The sequence below is a fragment of the Hyaena hyaena genome, unplaced genomic scaffold (assembly GCF_003009895.1).
Source record: "Hyaena hyaena isolate Hyena2069 unplaced genomic scaffold, ASM300989v1 scaffold_429, whole genome shotgun sequence".
Taxonomy (NCBI): Eukaryota; Metazoa; Chordata; class Mammalia; order Carnivora; family Hyaenidae; genus Hyaena; species Hyaena hyaena.
In genome coordinates, this window is record NW_024081060.1 from 411,702 (window position 1) to 431,607 (window position 19,906).

At 52.1% G+C, this 19,906-nt stretch overlaps 1 protein-coding gene across 2 annotated transcripts in view; it reads right to left on the minus strand.

Annotated features, from left to right (window-relative positions):
* MAPKAPK2 (MAPK activated protein kinase 2) overlaps nucleotides 1-17,518 on the minus strand; it is a 46,033-nt gene extending 28,515 nt beyond the window's left edge. For both annotated transcript variants that reach the window (XM_039252689.1, XM_039252688.1), the window contains exon 1: nucleotides 17,038-17,518. In XM_039252689.1, the coding sequence (XP_039108620.1) occupies nucleotides 17,038-17,322 (285 nt within the window). In that variant the 5' untranslated portion in view covers nucleotides 17,323-17,518. The remainder of the gene's footprint in view (nucleotides 1-17,037) is intronic.
* Between the last annotated feature and the right edge of the window lie 2,388 nt (nucleotides 17,519-19,906).

Consider the following 19,906-nt stretch of genomic DNA (forward strand, 5'->3'; position numbering starts at 1 on the left):
TGTTGGGCAGACCCTAATGTTGGCCACATACCCGGGGTGAACTTATGGAAGAGACCCTTCTGTAGGACCCCTGCTTTGCCCACAATCATGCACACGCATCTCCCACTGCCCTCTGCAGCTGGGCACAGAGGCGGGTGCCCCAGTGACAGGTTGTAGGGTACTCACATCCCCCCCAACTGTGCGCGCGTACACACACACACACACACAAGCACACACACACAGAGGAAGCCTCCGCCTCTTGAGCAGCTGCCCCTGTTCTGAAGCCACGGGCTGTTCCTGGTATGCATGTTTCTTAGAACCGCGGGGAGGGCGATTGTGGTTAGTATCTGGGCAGCAGCAGGAGGCTGGGGAATTCCTCATGCCCCGGTTCTGACCTAGAAGGGTTGAGCTCTCAAACTCTCAACTCTAGAAGCATTGGAAGAAAACAACAGGAGACATCTCGAGGCAGTACCTAACAGTCTCTATTTATCACGAAATGCAAAAATGTGCTTCTTATCATCTTAGAAAAAGCCCCCAGGTTATTATCAATTCCTACCCTATTTTTCCAAATTTCTCTTCTTGACCACCTGGCAAAATTAGTCTAATCTCCAGACACCGGGAGCGGAAGGGCAGGCTGACAGGTGCACTCTGAGGCTAGTGAAGCAGCCCAGGGCCCCACACCAGAGAGCAGAGACAGAAGCATCCCTTTCCAGCACCCCAGCCAGGCCCCCCCACCCCTGGCCCCCCGCAGGGTTAGAGAGAACAGCACCCCAGCCAGCCCTCCCGCCCCTCACCCCAGGCCCCTAGAGGGTTAGAGACCCGTTGGCTCCATTCATCCTTCCATTTATTTTAACCGGGCGGCTTCTGTTTGGATATCGCTGCTTCTGAATCTGACACTTTAATTCTTGATTTTAGAAACTTTATTGTTTAAATACCAGTTGTGCCTCTGAGGCAGCCAAGGCTCCAAGCCCCGCTTGTTAATTATCAGCTGCTAAACAGCACTTTTCTGGAGAGAGCTGCTGGGGCCCGAGGCCACCGCGGAGGGAAAGCTGGCACTGGGGAAGGGGCTCCAGCTCCCCGTGCGGACTCCTCAGAATCCCAAAAACAAACGGGCGAGAGACTGACCCACCTCTGTAGGCACACACGACACCTCGGCTCGGTACCTGGCACTGTGCTTTGCACCGGAGGACTCTGGATAAATGAGACACAGTCCTTATCCTCAAGGAGCTCAAAGTCTAGCGGGAAGGACACCAGAGTCACTGTGACTCAAATTCACCACAGACCTACTGCGAGTGTGAACTACCGCTAGCACAGGGGAGTTCTTCTCCCTGGAATTAGGGTGGAGGGGGGGAGGTAAAATCTGAGCCTCAAAGGCCAGCTATAACTCTACCAGGATATAAAAGGATGAAGGCCCAACAGAAGATCTGGGAGCATAAGAATGCACTCAGAGTGGGAAGCAGTCATCTCTGAAAGGGTGAGTGTGTGTGAGGCGTGGGAGTGGGAGGGAAGGTCAAAGCCACTTGTTTGAATTCCATGTTAGCAGCATGCGCATTACACTGGGGGCCAGGGAGGGTGCTGCTGCTGAAGGTCCCTAAGCAGAAGGGATGTTTGTGGTCCTATCTGACCAGGGATGGATGGCTGAGTCTCTTGGTGCCTCTGAAGAAAACCAGATCAGCGCCCTCAAGACGCAGAGTTAACCATGCAGGGCCTCAGGGACTCGTTCCTGTGGAGCAGTGTGTAGAGGGGTGGGGGCTACACATGGGCCACAGCAGCTGGACAGCCCCTGGGACTCTCCACTGACAGGGTTCCCTGAGACTTGGACCCTTCCTCAATCTCTCAGCAAGGCCTGAAAATCGGAAGGATCCTGGGAATGGCATCTCATCTTTGCATCTCTCCGGAGCCCTTGGAAGGTTAAGTACTCTGAAAATGTGCCCTGACACTGGGTCACAGGCTGTGTTCAAATATCTGCATTAGCCTGAGTACAGAAGATGGAACTGATGCATTCTGTGAGGCTCCAGAAAATGCAACTAGCACTAAAGAATATTACAAATTCAAGGAACCAAATTTTGAACTCAAAAAACACAGAACTGGGGTGCCTGGGCGGCTCAGTCAGTTAAGTATCCAATTTCAGCACAGGTCATGATCATACAGTTTGTGGGTTCGAGCCCCGCGTTGGGCTCCGTGCTGATGGCTAGCTCAGACTCTGGAGTCTGCTTCAGATTCTGTATCTCCCTCTCTCTCTCTCTCTCTGACCCTCCCCTGCTCATGCTGTTTCTCTCTCTCAGAAATAAACAAAACATTAAAAAAAATTTTTAAAAAACACAGAACTTTAACAACAGCAAAAATTTCTTTAATGGCAAGGTTTTTTTAAAAAACCAATATGTTTATTTATTTTTATTACTGTTTTAATATTTTTGAGAGCACATGCAATGGGGGCCAGAGAGAGGAGGACAGAGCATCTAAAGCAGGCTCTACACTGACAGCAGCAAACCAGACGCAGGGCTTGAACCCACGAACTGTGAGATCATGACCTACGCCAAAGTCGGGCACCCAACTGACTAAGCCACCCACGTGCTGCCCCCACTTTTTTTTTTTAACTTTTAAAAAAATGTTTATTTACTTTTGAAGAATCTCTATTTTTAAATGTTACCCACAGGTGATTCTCACAACTGACTTAGTCTGAGAGCCACTGAGCTAGATGGCCATTTGCTGGGAAACAGTCCTAAACTAAATACCATGTAAAGTCCCTTCTAAATGATTACCTTCGTTTTACCGTCTCACCTGGGCCTTCAAACTTCTCCTTGTGCTCTTCCACAAATCCCCTTTCCAGCTTGATAAATCTTCACCACAGTGTAGAATGATTACCTCAGAGTCCAGCGTTGTCTAAGAGAATGTTCTGTGATGATAGAATGTTCTCTATCTGTGCTGCCCAATACAGTGGCCCACTAGCTATAGGAGACTGCCGAGCACTTGAAAGGAGGCTAGTGCTACAGAGGAACTAATTACTAATTTTATTTATTCAGTTTCAATAGGCACACATGACTAGGGGCTACTCTATTGGCCAGAGCAGCTTCCTGTGAAAGGGGGCTTATGTTTTCCCTATAGGATCCAGGGTCGTCGACCACCACTTCTCAGAGCTCATTTCCAGCCTGAAGTGAACTACCTGACAACAGAGAGGTTAAATTCAAAGAACACAGCAGGAAAGGAGGAGCTCTGTGTCAGCTGTACCAAAGACAACAGGTCCAGGGAACAAAGAGCCCACACTCAAACTCTCGCCCCTGAGGACTTTGCCCTTCCCTGCAGCAGCCCCAGCCCAGACAGTGGGGTACCTCCCAGCTTCCTCAGAGCAGGCGGACCTCATTCTCTGGGAGGACCTAGAACACCCCTTGGTTGACTGAAGCTGGACTCTCACTGGAACTTTCTGGCTGTATTGGGGGTACAGAAATCCAAGAGAGAGAAAATGAATCTCACAAAACAAAAACAAACCCCAAATCCACTACTTTTCCAGATCTCAAAATTTTTCATCAGGCAAAAGAGATCATGTGCACACTTTCGAACATAACTGGACCCCCTGCCCAGGTACAGTCCCGAGGCCAAAGTCAAACCTGACCAAGGACTCCAGATGAACACATGTGGTCTCCCAGCCTTGATTCCTGTCTGCCACATTTCAGGCCCTTATTGCCCAGCATCTGCCTACACACATGCTCTGAATCTACCACAAAGTGTGGTCACCTGAGCTGAGAAACGCGGCCTCAACCTTCTGGAATACCAAAGGAACACACAGACTGATGCGGCAGCAGGAGGGGCCAGGGGGTATCAGGAACCACCTGTCACAGTTCAACAGCTTCCACTGTCAAGGAGAGGCCACCGAGCCAGCCTCTGGGTAGCCAACCTGATGCAGGGACATGGTCTCTCAGCGAAGTGGAACACCAGAGGGGAGGAACAGGGGGGAAAGATGGAAGAAAGATCAAATACAAAAAACACTGTGGGGGTGGGGCAGTGGTCTCCATCAAAGACTGGATACTGTTTGTGAAGTTTACTGGAAGATGGTTTTCCCCCTTCAAGAAAAAGAAAAAAAAAAAAAAGAAAAGAAAATGATGTTGCAACTTCCTTCATCACTTGTGCGCTCAGGAAAAAAACCCCAGATCTTGCTTCACTTTCCCATCTGTGCTAACGGTCGGTTCCATCCAGAGCCCTGACTTCTGGGCTCCTGAGAGGCAGGAAGCAAGGATGGCCAGAGCTGGGGGGACAGAGAGCCTCCCCCCAACCCGGCATGCCGCCTGCCCGTTCCTCCACTGGGAGGCTGAACACAGGATGGAGGTGATTCTTCACAGCGAGAGAGAAGTCCTGTTCGGGCCCGAAGGAGGATAAAACTAAGCTCAGCCCCAGGTTTAGCCCGGCCCTCTCTTTTTTATTACCCCTTTCCTCCCTAGTTCCCTGGTCAGCGAGCAAAACCCACACCCAAGCATTTCCTATTACCAGATCCCTGGGAGGAGGTCATCTCTTTCCCACTTAGCCAAACAGAAGACAGGAGTACCCAGTGTACTGCTTCACCGTTACCCCTCGGATTCCCTCTCACTGGCCAAACTCATCTCTACCCTCCCCTGGTGTGTCACAGATGTGAGTCCATGGTGTGTCCTCTGCCCGTGCCAGGCAAAAGTGAGCCCTTCCACCCTGAGGAGCCCACCCCCTGTCTCTGTACCCTCTGTGGCTACCCTACTGCCCTGACTCCACCCGCGTCCCCACCATCAACTCCCTGAACCTCTTTCTTCCGGTGTAAACCCCGAAATCAGGCCACCTGGCCTGCCTCCGTCAGAGGTACTGCCTTTGCCAGAGATTGTCAAATGGGAATGTGTGTGAAAGGGCACAATCCAGACTGGTGTGTGTGTACACGCGCGCACGTGTGTGTCCTTCCGTCCGGGGTGGGGGGGGAGTATTCATTCCTTTTATATGCACACAGGTGTTCACTCCTGTTCTGAACTCTTTAGTTCCCAAAGGTAAGGCCCGCACCTGATCATTGTGGCGATTTGCACGAAATAAGCATTCCATAAATATTTGATGATACAACATACATTGCTAGGTCAATTGAGTCCTAGATTATAAGGGAGTCACAGAGGAACTATTAGGCAGTATTGCAAAAGCCAAAGGAGCCTCAGGGCTTTGCGCCTGCTACTCCTTCTGCCCCCTGCCTCCTCCCCTCCCATCCCAGTATTTCCACTGTGCACTCAACACCACCTTCCCAGTAAACCCTTCCCTGGGCCACACACATTCTCAGCATTCCAGGGCCTCCTCCCTCCTTCATTTTTGCCACTGTATCCATCACTATTTGTCAAACTGTCAAACTGTATCATTTAATTGATATATGTTTTGTCTGTCTCCTCTTGCTAGGATCTAAGCTCTACACAGGTAAGATTTGGTTGTTGGTTTTTTTTTTCTTTCTTTCTGTTTTGTACACTTAATGTATCCCCAGAGCCTAACACGATATTTAGCACTTAGTAGATACTCAACAAATGGTTGCTAATGAATGCACTGTTCTGAATATGTCTGATCATATTTCCCCTTCTGTAAAATGTATTTTATAAGTACTTTTACTTTGCAGTATTAATGTAGGGAATTAATAAGAGTATAAGACGCCTAACACAATGCTTGACACATAGTATCTGCTCAAGAAAGACTAGTTATTCTCTGGAAACCCTTCACAGGGTTGCTAACCCTTCAACGGGGATCTGAATGGGGCAGAAGACTGGAGACAGTTACATGTATCAAAGTCGATCTGCTGTTCAGATCTATCCTTAGGGAGGCTGCAAAGTCATCCTCAGCACTGCTAATTAATTTTCTTGACGAGTAAGTTGCTTTGGCTCTCAGAGGGATAGAAGGCACCCTAAGGCAAATCCTGCTTAGAAAGGCAGGAGTCTAGTCAAAGCTGCTAGAAAGAATCAGCCTTCATTGTTCCAAATTCTTCTCATCTCATATAGCAGAGGTATTAAAGGGGTCTAAACCCAAGGGGATGACCCTGACTAGTCTCCATTCGAGGCTAATCCCGCCATCTGGGCCTCCTGATGGCCAGTCAGCAGGGAAGACAGGAGGCAGGCATGGAGGGGAATAAATGTTTATAAACATTGGTTGAGTGGCTGAATGAATAGAAATACTACGGCCCAGAGAAGGGTGAAAGAACACTGGCCTGCAGAAAGTGAGGGCAGAGAAGATGGCCCCTGCTGTCTGGAATACGGACTGCCCCATGTCTTCCAGCATAGGGCTGTATTCTCAGCAGCGGGGTTACAGGAGCAGTAATACAGAAAGCCCTTCATTCAATGCAGGCATCCTCTGAGATCAACTCTGAGCCCTCTGATTCACAAATAAGGAAATGAATGAGGCCCAGACAGGTTCTCAGACCTGCTGAGGACCACAAGCCAGATACCACTCCCCTTCTGTGTCTCCTACGGCTCTGCGGCATGGAGTCAAATGGCCCCACGGGGTTCTAAACCTCTGACCTCAGACCTGGCAGCCTGGTATTCAACACGGGTGTTCTTGCCTCACATAGGAACGAGGCCAGCAGTAAGATCACCTTGGACTACATCTGCGTGTCTCTGCTTTGTCTGGAGCTAACTAGAAGATGCCAAGAGCTGGAGGAGAGCTGGCTAGTTCCACATCTGTCCCTCCCCCAGTGAAAATTCTCTGAGAGGCAGAAGGGTCATCTCCATAGTGGAACAGGAAAAGGAGGGGCTCTGGAGTGGGGAGGAGAAAGACACGAGGCATCAATGGGAAACTGTGGTCAGGGCCCTTACAAGAACGAGAAATCCGTTAGCAGAAACAGAAGGTGCCAGCTTGAGTCAGCAGATCCAAATGTGTGGAGGGAAGAAATGCCCAGAAGGCTGTTCTGCTATGGATGGCTTTTTGGCAGACAGGAAGGGGAACAGGGACAGACACTCGGGGGGCTTCACTACACCCTTGGCTCCATCTCAGAGAGCCCAGCCCAATACTGTTCCACACCTGGGGCCATCCCCTTCCACCCTGAGGATCACTATTCGTACCTTATATTTTTGCAGATAGAGTCCACTATTATTTGGTTATTGCACCTTTATTAGGCAGCTAGGTATAATGCATGATGCCAAAATACTCCATGAAGTTTTTCTAAATGAGGGCATAGAGTCACGTGGAAATAAGAGAATATAAAAAGAATGAAGATGTGAGTCTTTGGGGACTTAACAATCCAATCTCTAGAGAAGCTCCCTGAATATGGAGAAACAATCTTCAACTGAAATAGAAGGGAAGAACAGGGAAGGGTGGGGGAGACCCACTTCTGATGTGAAGACTTTCATGAGTGTGGCAGCATTTGTACAGGGTGGAGTAGGTAGATACAGACAGGGGTGGGGCAGGGAGGCAAAGAAGATACAGATGAACATATGGCACACATACCACAGGCAAAGGTGACACCGGGGGTGGGGGGGTGTCCTATTAAGGAAACAGCAAATGTAAGCCCCTAAGCTGAACCATAGCAGTCATTCAGAAAAGAGAACCCCCTGAAGGGTTTAAGCTGCGAAGCTGCTCAACCAGGGCTGGGCTTTAGGCAAAATAATGCCCCATGTGCTCCAAGGGACTGAAGGGGCAAGACCTTTGTTTCCCGCCTGAGGTTCTCAGAGTCAGCTCAGTGTTTCCTCTGCCCCCCTCCCTACTCCCCTACTCTCCATCCCTTCTCTCTCTAAATACATACCTCAAACTCAATTTTATGTTCTTTTTAAAAATCTAAGGCAAGGTACCCAAAACAAGTCCATGAAACCAGAAGGGTCAAGACACAGGTGAAGGGGCGCTCGCACCCCTCTTCCTCTTCCCTAGGAGCACAGCGGACTAGTGCCCTGCCAAGGGGAGGGGGACATGAAGGTAGGAAACCCCTGAGAATCCCACACGAGCTCCAGTGGAAAGGATGTGCTGCCTGGGAGCCCGGCAGTCAGAGGGAATAACAAAGCTTCCGGGTTTCTGTAAACATGAGCATTTACACAGCAGGCTACCACATACACTCATTCTGTCCCCGTGGCCTCCTGCCTTTCAGACATCTGGGTGCCTGGAAACACAGAGGCACCACGAAGGGCGCAAGGTGGCCCCTGCCACCCTCCCAGCACAGCGGAGCAGACAGGATCCTCCAAGTCCCAAGGCCCCTGTGGCCTCCGCACCAGTCTACCTGCATTCCTAGGATGCTGTGCGTTCCACACTTGTGGCCTCCAATGCCCAGGGCTCCCCCTCTACTCCCCTGCCCCGACAGTGCTCCGTGCTCTACAGAAGTCAGGCCTGTCGGGCAACCTGCAGACTCCTCACTCAGAGAGGCTCCCCTTCCCTGGTTCCTGTGAGGCCCGGCCTTTAGAATCTACGAGCCTTCCTCTAAGAATTATAGAAGCCAGAGAAGGCAGCCTGGGACAGAGAAGAGGGAGGGTATGGTTACTCCAAGGACAGGGGCTCCTTCTGTCAGAGTTAAAAATAAACTGTTAGCAATTTACACCCAACTCCTCCCTCCAGAAGCCAATGGGCCTTGGCAGATAAATCTCTCCCTGCAGAGGAAATGGGGCCCCGCAGGTTCAGACAGGAGGAAGCAGTCCATGGAGACACAGTCCAGTGTGTAACTCTAGCTGAAGCCAGAGGGCCCCCCGAGACCTACCTCAGCTTCTATTACTCTTCCCCCAATACACCTTCTTCCGAACAAACCCCAATCCCAGGAAAAAGACACAGAATCCTTCTGTGCATGGTCAGTATCAACACCTGTCCAAGGATTAGAAAAATCAGTAAGAAGAGAATGCCGAAGTCAAGCTAAAAGAAATAGCCTGCCCAGTATCCATTAGTTAAGCAGGTACCCCAGGCACCTGAGCCCCTTTCCTCACGTTGTCCTACAGGTGTCCAGGATCCCTAGGCAGTAGGGGAAGAGGCCACCTCAGTGGACCTCAGTGGACACCAGTCAGCACTTTTCCTGTCCTCAGTCAGAGTCCTCAGAGCAAAGAGACCCATGCTCTCTGTGACATCCTGCAGGTGGCGAAGCTGGGAGGGCCAGAGGGGCCATGGCCTGACTCCGGAAGGAGGGAAGGAGGTCCCGAGAGCCAGGGCCCAGTTACCCTTGGAAGCCAGCAGGATGAGGTCACTCTTGTGAACACGGTAACCTGAAGCCCCACGCTGCAGGGGTGGAGAGTATAGCTCAGCAGCAGGGCAGGAGTCCCAGGGCAGGGAGCGTGCTCAGTCACAGGGCAGTCGGGGTGAGGGCCCGGGGCAGCCTCAGGCAGTGCTCTCCTGCTGGGCTCCGTGTGTCCCTTCCGGCTGGGAGGACGGCTTGCCGGTGCAGCCTGGAGGAAGCCAGAGCGGGAGACAAGCACCCGGGAAAGTCTCAGTGACTCTGGGAACTTATGCAGCCTCCCCCCAACCCTTCGGCTTGTGGGGAAGCAGCAAGGCGGCTCCACAGAGCCTTTGTATGCACTGCCCCTTCTCCTGTGGCCTGAGCTTGGGAGGTGGCTGGGGGGCAACTCACGCTTCTGGGCACCAGGGGTGAGCCGAGCCTGGTGCTGCTCTGGGTGTCATATCTCACTCCCAGTGCTTGGAAACATGAGTTGCCCCCAACCACCTCTCAAGCTCAGGATACAAGAGAAGAGGGCAAATGGGGAGATCAGAAGTGAAAAGAGGGTCAGCTCAGCGGTGTGGCAGGAAGCGCTGGGGCAGACAGCAGGGCTGGGTGGTGCGGTGTGTGTGGGGGGGGGCTGCAGCCGTGGCAGGTTTATTTTTAGCTGTTGGGACAGAGGGGCTGAGTAATAGGTCGAGGCCCTGGGCGGGAGGCCAGGTTGCAAATGTCCAGTGTGGGCTGGGAGCCTAGTGACAATATGGATGGTCACAATGGCAGTAAAGTGATTGACTCAGTCACCTGCCACAGAAGGGTTGGGGGCAGGGTGCCCCATAAGAGCATGAAGGTGGAAGCACCTGCAGGGACTTGTCAGTAGGTCCCCTTCGCCTTTGCTTTGGGTTCAAAAGAAGAATATGGAGATAAGCCAAGCAGAGGGAAGGCATCAGCAATACAGCTCCCTTTGTCACCCTCAACTTGTCTGAGACAGAAAAGGCTTCGAATGGTAGCCACATAGCTTCCCCCTTCAGTCACCACTCCTCACCTTCCAGATGAGTGCTGGATGGACACTGGCCAGGGAGATGCCTGGAAATGTCCCTCAAGAGTAAGATGCCCTTTCATATGACCCTTTAGAACAGCTCATGTTCCTAGCAGAATAAACACACAGCTTGGCCAGTCTTGGAGGGAACATGAGTTACTGATGGGGGTTGACCTTGGGGCCATGTCCCAGCCACTCCCACCTGCCAGCTAGCACACAGAGATGTTTACTGGATCAGAGAATAAAGACCCCCCACAAGTGTACTGCCAGAGACTCCTCCCCCTTTCCACTGTGTCTCTTTTTCCTCCAGCAACCGATGATGGCCTGGGGCACAGGACTCCATGGTCCAAAGCTCCAGGGCTGAAACCACTGTTTTAGCATCTAGTGAGCAGGAAAAAAAAGAAAGAGAACAGACATCACCAGGCATCCCTCTCTCCCCCTGCTTCTTTAGACTTCAGATACCCAGTCTTACCCAGCCCCAGGGGGCTGCTGAGTGGCACCTGGATGTAAATCCTAATTTCCTCATCAGCTTTAGGAATCAGTCCCCAGCCCACACCATATCTTTGGGTGAATTAGAAGGCACCCATTTGGATGGATCCGGCCACAAGCCAATGCAAAGCCTCACCAGCGGACAGTAGGTTACACTGCAGCCCTTACTCCCTCCCTCAGCTGGGTGCCCCTGTGCAGGGCACATCCCGCACTCCAATCACAGTGGCCACGCCTGGCCCCATACCTCAACTGGGACAGAAGTTGTAGATGGGGAACATAAAGAATTCCTCATCTCCACCCTGAGACACTGCTACACTAAGATTCTTCTGACTTCAAGGTAAGAACAGATTCACATCCCACTGAGTTATTTGGTCCATCCTCCCTGCCGAGGCGCTAGGTGGAACACTTTCCAGGTCTTCACACAAGAGAAATGATGCTCGGTCAGGGAGGACTCTTAATTAACTGGGCACGGGCTACCCTGGAGCCCAGCATCAAGCCTACACAAAGGGCATCCGTTCTGGCCCAGACGCTGCTGATGGTCAGACATGGGGCTGGTCAGCAAGCCATCTGGCCAGCTCGTTGCCTCTTGCCTCTGGCCCAGCCTTCTACAGCCTCCACCCCCCATGCCAGTGCTCAGGAGCAAGTGGTGGCCTGACCTCTGCCACATGCACCAAAACCTGGAATATTTAACTGACCCAGTCCGGGTCACAGGCTTAGTGAGCAGGGCACATAGACTGGACCCCATTTTTTGCTTTCTCATCTAACATGTAACCAACTGTAACAGGCTCATCTCTAAAAATTTGTAACTGTGTACATCTTAAAATACAAAATATCAGTATTCCTCTAAAGACCAGAAAAGATACAAAGATCTGATGTGGGTCATATACCTGGCATGGTCCCTTTTCCTTACCAATGTCCCCATTTATAAGATGACCAATGTAGGAAGAATCTAGTGCCTAGAGCTCAGTTTTGCTGCCAGGTCTACACTCCCAGCACTACTATATCTAGCTACCAAAAAACCAAAGAAACCCTAAGAGGGGGTCCCAGGGAACGGTGTCCCTGATGCTGATGCCAGGTAAAGCCTTGGACACACCGCTGATGCCCTCCTGACGGGCCTCGCCTCCCGTGCCGGTGGGATGGAAGGAGTCGAGAAAGATGACGGGGAATACGTCAGCACTAAGGGGCCGTGATGTGTGGGTCTCTGTACCACTGGACCTTAAGTCATCACGGAGAGCACCTGCAGCCCCTTGAACACAGCAGACACCAACCCTGCCCTGCCTGCCCCCCTCCCTCCTGGACACCGAAGTACTGGTGCAGAACGGGGAAGAGAGGAGAAAAGAGACCTCAAATGACCCTCAGAAGGGCCTGCAGCAGAAGAGAGGACCTCAAACCAGAAGGGAGAGTCCTGACGTAGCATGCAAGAGCCTCTTGGGAATCGTGGAAGGGACTCAAATGCAGACGCCAGTGCCCTGTCCTTCCCCACTTGTGGCTGACATTCCTCCCGGCAAGGCCACCAAAGATCCCTGGGATTTGCGGGTGACCGGAGCCTTGGCCCTTCTGCCAACCCCAGGATGTGGCCAGAGAATAAGTCTGCAGTCCTGAAACCTGGCTGCTCCAGGCCTCTCCCTGAGCCCCTGTACCTGGTTAAGGGGAATTGTCAATGGATGATGAGCCAACTCCTCTGGGCCCAAGCAGTCAAAACATCTTAATCATGGGAACCAATACCTCCGTCCTCCTGAAAAGGAGCCCCTTCATTTCCCAGGCGCCCACTGATATCTGGTCTCAAGGCCTGGGCTGCTTTTCTCCCCACTTCCGTCAGCTACTGACCCCAGATCTTAGCTGGAGATTATTTTCAACTCCATCAAAGCCCAGAATTCACAAGGGAAAAAGGACCATGAGCCAACCCAACTTTGATCCCTTCTCACTGAATGCCAAGAGCCCAGTGCAGTGAACAGGGGCCACGGCCCCAAGAGAGGGAGGGGCTCTCGGACACCAGAAACTAGAACCTCCTAACCCAAACCTCAGTGATTTGTCACCCTTCTTTACGTTAGCCTGTTCATTTACTTCATGTCCCTCAGATACTTTAAAACTTGCTTTTAATACAAAGCTAGGTCAGGTTCAATTCTGAGCCACTAGCCCTACATGCTCCTTGCCAACCTCATCTTCCGTTCTCCCCTCAGAGCCAGGGTCACCTCTCCTCCGACAGATCTACTCATACTTCAGAGGCCCAGCAATGAGCCAATCATGGCTCCTTGGGTCCACACAGATTTCCCTTCTAAAGCTCTTCTATTCCCAATCACATGATTTAACCTCTAGACCAGCAAAGCCTAGTAGAACCTTCTACAAGGATGAATATATTCTTCTGCACTATTCTATTCAGTGCCATTAGCCAGTGTAGCTACTGAATATTTGAAATGTAGCTAGCAACTGATTTTTAATTTGATTTAGCTTAATTAATTTTAACTTACATAGCCATGCATGGGTACTGGCAGCCATATTGGACAGTACAAGCCAAGTTTGTTAATTTTACCCTCTCCAAATCGGCTTCTTGACCCCCTAAATTTGATAGCGCTTTGTAGGTCTGTCTCCCCTACGCAAGTAAGCATACGATAGAATGCTCAGCAAACCGTTAACTACCTGTAGTCTCAGTGGATATAAAAGAGGCTGATTTATTAGCCAATGAAACTTTTCCCACTGTGTGATTCCATCCAGCAAACCCCATCTCGGGACACTGCTCCTCACGCAGTTATGCTACCTATCTTGTTCCCCAGGAGGGACACGGCATGAGGTGTGCTGCCTGTACTTTGGGACTGCGGGAGCTCCTGTGTTTTCCTCTAACAGTGTTCACACCAACCATAAGCGGTTCTGATGATCTCGCCTTCAGAACAACAAAGGAAGCCACACCGCAGTGACACGAAGTGACCTGGGGAAGGAGGACCATTGGAGAAAGGAAAGGAGAAGACATCACAGGACCTTGTTTTCTCTAATCCACGCAATGGAAAGATAAACAGAGATAAGGTATGACAACACGCCCTTATTTTGTAAGGCAATAATGTGCTTCACCTAATCAGAGTCACACAGTAGAGGGGGACAACAGTGCCAGCTCTAATTAAATTTGTTCGGCTAATACCCAAGAGTCACCATGACACGGTGAAGCAGGAAGCAGCTGAGGAGCCCCACGAGGCATACAAGTGGATTACACAAGCTGATTGAGACTAGGTGTCCTTATCAAAGAAATAGTTAATAGAACTCCCATGTTCTTCTACAAAAAATAATAAGTTAGATTTATATCAAACACTCCCTAAAAAGGGACGAGGTGGCATAAAAAATTATTTTTGAGAAGCTTGTTACCATATTTAAAACTCATGGAGCTGCTGAGTTGGTATATAAGTTGACCCCCCCCATCTTTGGGAGTTATTGAGGGGGAGGCAATACATCCCTATCCAGCACCCCCTGGCCAAGAGTCAGGGGGGTAAGAGAGTAGCTCCCTAGGCTGGAACAGCAGCCAACCCCAGGTCTGAGCCTACTGATGTTGCTGCAGTTCCAAAGTAGGAAGAGGCCTGAGACAGGGCGTGAGGCATCCTGGGTTCTAATCCTGTCTCTGCCAAGTGCATGGCTATGCTACCTCAAGCAAGTCCTTGCTCTGGGCCTTGGTTTTCTCAAATCTGCACAATGAGGGGGTTAGATGAGATGACCTCTGAAGTCCCTTCCGACTCTGACGAAGTATGGGTATGACTCAGAACTTAGCAACAGCAGTCAGGAGAGATGGTGAGGTAAGGTCATGGCACGCACTAAAAGCACCGAGATGTTAGCTCTCAGAGATGGAGGGAGAGAAGCAGCGGGGTGAGTTGAGACTTTTTTTTTTTTTTTTTTTTTTGGTGAAGCACTGATTTCACTTAAGAGGGTTAAGAGGTCACCAGACCACAGACGGAGGAGGGCACCTGGGCATCCGCCTCCTCTCATTAATTTCCAGAGCAGAGAAACAGCAGAGTTCATCAGAACCCCCACCCGAGGCCCTGCTCCAGCCCCACAACTCCTGGCACTGTGTGGAGGAATGGCCTAACACTCTGTGGAGAGTGGAGGTCTGATCCCTTTTTCCTCAGGCACCTACTGATGGGGCAATCGGTCCTCACCCACAGCACCTACCTCCCCTTGCTTTATAGTCAAACCACTTCTGGTTTTGAAAATCATTTCACCACTCAGCACCGAAGGTTAATTTCACCAAGATTCAAGATCTAGAAATCTCTTTGGTGTGTGTCTCTAACAGGATTCATTGGACCAGATTCCCCCTATAAGCTGTAATTATGTCTTAGCCAATATTTGGACACAGAAGTGCTGTTGACACTGTCAGTCTCTGAATGTCTCATACCTTCTTTCTTCCTCTATTATTAAGTTTTTACACAAAGATGTGTGGGAATCTGCAGTTTAACAGTTGAGCCAACTTATGAGATCTGGGAGCAGACAACCTGTCAAAACAGACTGACTTCAATCTGCCCCCACTTCCAACCCGAGAGGGATAAGTTATGAGTGTTATTTAAAATGCTGCTGGATTTTTCCTTTCAAAACTAAATGGGGGATATATCTGAATCTCTCTTCTATTAATTACAATAACAGAAATCTGAAATGCCACCCTAAAACATTTTAGAGTGTAGTTTTATGTGTCATTAAAGAGAATAAAAAGAGGTTGAGAACTTTTGTTCTCAAGTCTTTATACAATATTCCAACTATCCAAGGGAATGACGAGCAGCCTTCGTCCCCAAACTGCTGATAGGTGAGGGCAGATGGCCTCTTGGAGGGATAGAAAACTCTCCCAGAAAGGACGTCTGTCACTTCCTCACCTGTACAAGTGAACTGTGGTCAAACAGTATTCGCTAGACTCCATTCCCCAAGGTCAGAGACACAGTGAATCCACCGCCCCTTCTCCCTGTCCCCATTAGTTGTACAGGAAAAGTGGTCTAAGGCACAGTGGCCAAAAGCCCACAGCAACAGCTTAGAGTAGAAACCAAAGAAATCTGACAGTGTTGGGGCTAGCTAAAAGCTCTCCCCTAAGCGGATGCAAGCAGCAGGAAAATAATTTCAGAGGCCTGAAAATCTGGAAATTGGACACGCCACTGCAAAGTGCCAGCCTTTTATCACATTAAATTATATAGTCTAGCAGTTCCAACAACTCACACCTATCCGAGTTTTCTATTAACAGCTGACATATAGCTAGCTGAGGCGGGGAGGTGTGAGGGGGAAGAGAAAAATATAACACAGGAAGTATTTTTCTCCTCCTCCAATCATTTAGACACCCCAGGGGAAACAGGCGTAATGTGTCACCTTCGGGGCTGTGGTTTGATCTGAAACCTGTCGAGGGGAAAACCTTTTTAAGTGACCCTCAACAAAGGCTCACACTGCAGGGGGGACCCACCCACCTCATCAGGCCTCCAAGTCTGTCCTGTTTATCTTCTGAACTAGGTATTCTCACTTAAGTCCTCGCTGCCCAAGCCCCACAACCACCACACCCCCCCTTAAAAAAAAAAAAAAAAAAAAAAGAGGTTGGGTTTCCCCAGCTCAAGGAAAACGCTCCCTCCTACTGTCCACCAATCGCCCACGTCCAGGGCTCAAGTGGCCATCTCTGATTTGCGGAATCAGCACCCGGCCAAGCCGTGGTTTACAGACTCGGTTCACAATGATCAATGGAGCTATGGAAACAGCAGACATCGCGCCGGAGCCTGCTGGCCTCCCATCTGGAGCCTCACAGACACTGAAGGTAGGAGGGGGCCTGCTCTCGGATCAAAACAGTCCCTCCCCCGCGCCCAGGGGGCGGTGTCCCCGCGGAATCTCCAGGCTGGCACCTCCCGGGCCGGCGCGCCCCAAGGCGGCATGGCCGCGCTCGGGAGGCCCAGGGAAGTGAAATCACACATTCCGGCTCCCAAATAAGGAGCGAGGCTAAATAAACCTCTGAGATCCGACTTCTCCAAACTAACCGACCAACCAGCTCAATGAGTAATGGGCCTTTTGTGCCCGCAGAAAGACAGAGAGGAGGGAGGAGAGGATGGGGAACCACAACCCTCGAAAATCACTTCCTTGAGCCAGGGTGAAATTAGCAGAAGTGGTCCCGAGGCCAAACGTTGAGACCCGGCTGGATCCCGCTCAAACCCCAAAATGGCAGAGTCCTCACGAGCCCTCTCGGGTCCCGCCACTCACATCGGAGGTGACCGGAAACCCGGTCCCGCGGCGAGGTCTGCGCGGACCCGACCTTCCCCGCCGCGCGCCCGCCCCCGGCCGCGCACTCGGCTCCCCGCCGGCGCTCGGGACCACAGCCCCACCGCGGCCACTCCTCCGCGGCCGGGACAGACGGACGCCGCGTCCCGGCAGGGTCGGCCGGGCGACCGTGCGCTTCGGCCGCTCGGGAGCCCCCCGCCCCGTGCCCGCGATGCCCTCCCCCGGCCCCCGAACCTACTTTCAGGGCGAATTTCTCCTGGGTCCTCTTGTTGAGGATCTGCAAAACTTTCCCGTTGATACCCAGTCCGAGGACCTGGGTGGTGACCTTGTAGTCGTCGATGATGGCGTTCTTCTTGATCTGCAGGCTCGACTTGACGTGGAACTGGGGAAACTGCTGTGGGGGCTGCGGCGGCGGCTGCGGCGGGGCGTGAGGCTGGGCCGGGGCGGGGGGCTGCGGCGGCGGCGGCGGCGGCGGGCTGGGAAACAGCACCGGTGGGGTCTGGCCTTGAGAGTTGGACAGCATGGTGCCCGGAGACGCGGGAGCAGAGGTGGGAGGGCCCGCGGCCGCCCCCTCCTCCGGCTCCGGACGGGGTCCCCGCCACCCCCCGCCCGGCGGCGAAGTTTGCTCCGGGCTGGAGCCGGCTTCCCCGCCCCGGCCCGGCTCCAGGCTCGGCGGGTCGCGGGGCTCCGTGGGTCCCGCCGTGCGCCGCTGGCGCCTACCGGCCCTGCTCCCTCCCTCCCACCCTCCCCCCGGGGGCCTGGCGCTCGGGGGACCGCGGGACGGCGGGGGCCCGGCCCGGGGGGAAGCGGCCGCGCGACAATGTACCCAGCCCGGGGGCCGGTGGCCGCGTCACAGCCTCGTCTGCGTCCGGGGCCGGTCCTTAAAGGGGAGGGTCGGAGGGGCCGGGCTTGGGGAGGCGGGGCGGGGCCAAGGAGGCGGGGCGTGGGGGCGGAGCTGGCCTTAAAGGGGAGGACGCGAACCTTCCCGAGTGTGGATGGGGAGTGTGGATGGTCGGGGCCGCGGTGGCCAAAGGGGAGTGGGGGCCGAGAAACCCTAGTTCGTAATTGATCAGGGGCAAGCGAAGAGAAGTGGGAGGCGTATGAGCAGGCGCATAATTCAGAGAGAAAGTTCACTTTTCTCCAATCGTCTGGCTCTTTCAGACAGCAGCAGCCAATTGGAAGAAGGGGTGTATTTTGAAGGAGGTAAGCGTAAGCGGCGTGCGACCTCGGGGCGAGCTTGAATTCCAATTACAGAGGCCCTTCCTCCTGGAAATAGGTGTGAGGCAAATATTAAACATGGGCTTAGCTGGACCATTTTCCTCAGAGTTCTGCATTTCTTTCCTCACAAATTTGCCCGTTAAAGATTTAGTCATTGTGTAATTACGAACCATGTAGCAATTACAACTTTGAACTTTTTCTCATGTAAATTAGCTATGAAAGGAAACCGAGTGGGAAAAGGAAAGACTGACCTTCAGACCTCCTGTGTGACCCTGAGCCAGCCGTCGCACCTCTCTCAGTGGGAGGGAGAGCAGTACCTTTCTGCGGCGCTGTGGGAGCGAATTCGCGAAGACCGTGAAACAAAAAGGGACGGTCGGGAGACCAGGTTCTGATTCCTAGCGTGGAAAAGTTAGTCCCTGGGTTACGCCATTAGGAGAAGTGGGTATTTTTAAGAAGCCGAGTTCTAGTCCAGTTTCGCCCCGTATCTCTGAGGAAGATACCAAGGATCTAGCTGGGCTCAGAGCAGCCCGGATCAGGGGGGAGACGACTGGGGAGGCCCTAACTGTAAGCTGCTAGACGGCCTGGATACCCATTCTGATGGGTGTGGGGGATGATCATCTAATACTTCCCTGATAACCTCCTCCCAGTTCTGACTAAGAGCAGTTGAGAAATAAGGCAAAGGGACCAGATAGGTGAACCCAAACCTCAGCTTGATTACTGATAATGCAAAAGTAAAAGTGGGGCTTGGGGTACGCCTGGGTGGCTCGTGTGTTAAACACCCAACTCTTGATTTTGCCTCAGGTCATGATCTCACTCCCAGTTGGTGAGATCAAACCTCCTGGGCAGAGAGCCTGAATCCTGCTTGGGGTTCCCTCTCTCTCTCTCTGCCCCTCCCCCACTCTCGGGCGCACTCTTTCTCCCTCTCAAAAAATCAATAAACAAAAACAAAATATTAAAAATGGGGCTTGAGCTATGGCCACTCATGGCTCCTAATATGTCCCCCCCCAATACTCCAGAGCCCCCTTGTCCAGGGAGATCCAGCATAGGGAGAAAAAAAGGGGACGGAGCCCAGGCAGGGAAGGAGTAAAAGGTAGAGCAAAAGGCAGGAATCACCCTTGGAGGGGGCGGCGGGGCGGGGGCGGGCGCGGGGAGGAAGATTCACTCCATGGGGCCAGGAAAGAAGCAGTCCCTCTAACATAAATATTGGCTCTTTTGAAGCAGAGTTAATTTAGTGTACAACTGGACTGTATATGAGATGCCATACTCAGCCTTGCAGTTGGTAGATGGCCTTGATGGGTGAAGAAGACAGGCAGGTACAAGCCCACAGCCTGGCGGAAGTGGCACAGACACAGGTCTGGGAGCTGGAGGCAGAGGGAGTCACCTGGGGCTGCAGTAGCCAAGCCTGCCTGTGGCTAGAGGGTTCTCCCAACCCCCTGACTTGTCAAAGACAGTGAGACTAAGGCCACAGAGATTGGAAAACACCTTCACTTTCCAGTTCGGTAGTATGGCTGTCGCCTCCCCGAGGCACACACCAGAGATGCTCAAGGACTGAGCAGGGAGGATGGAGGGAGGTGGAAAGTTCCAGCTGCTGATTGAAGGTCCCTGGTCTGGGGCTGCTCCGCCCTCTGAGTTGTTCCTTTTCTGTCTTCAGAGGGTGACACTGGGGGCATTCTGCTGTTTGGCATGGAGCGTTCACCTGCTCCCCACACCGCTAGAAGGAAGATAAGGTCTTTTTGCCTTTGCAGAGATGGAAAGGCACAGCAGAAAGAGAAAAGAATTTGGAGACAGCGAGCTGAGTTCCAGTCTGTCCAAGGGTTGAGTTACCCTGAGCAAGCCATTTATCCTCTCTTTGTGTCTGAGCAAATGAGGAAAATATTAACATGGACTTC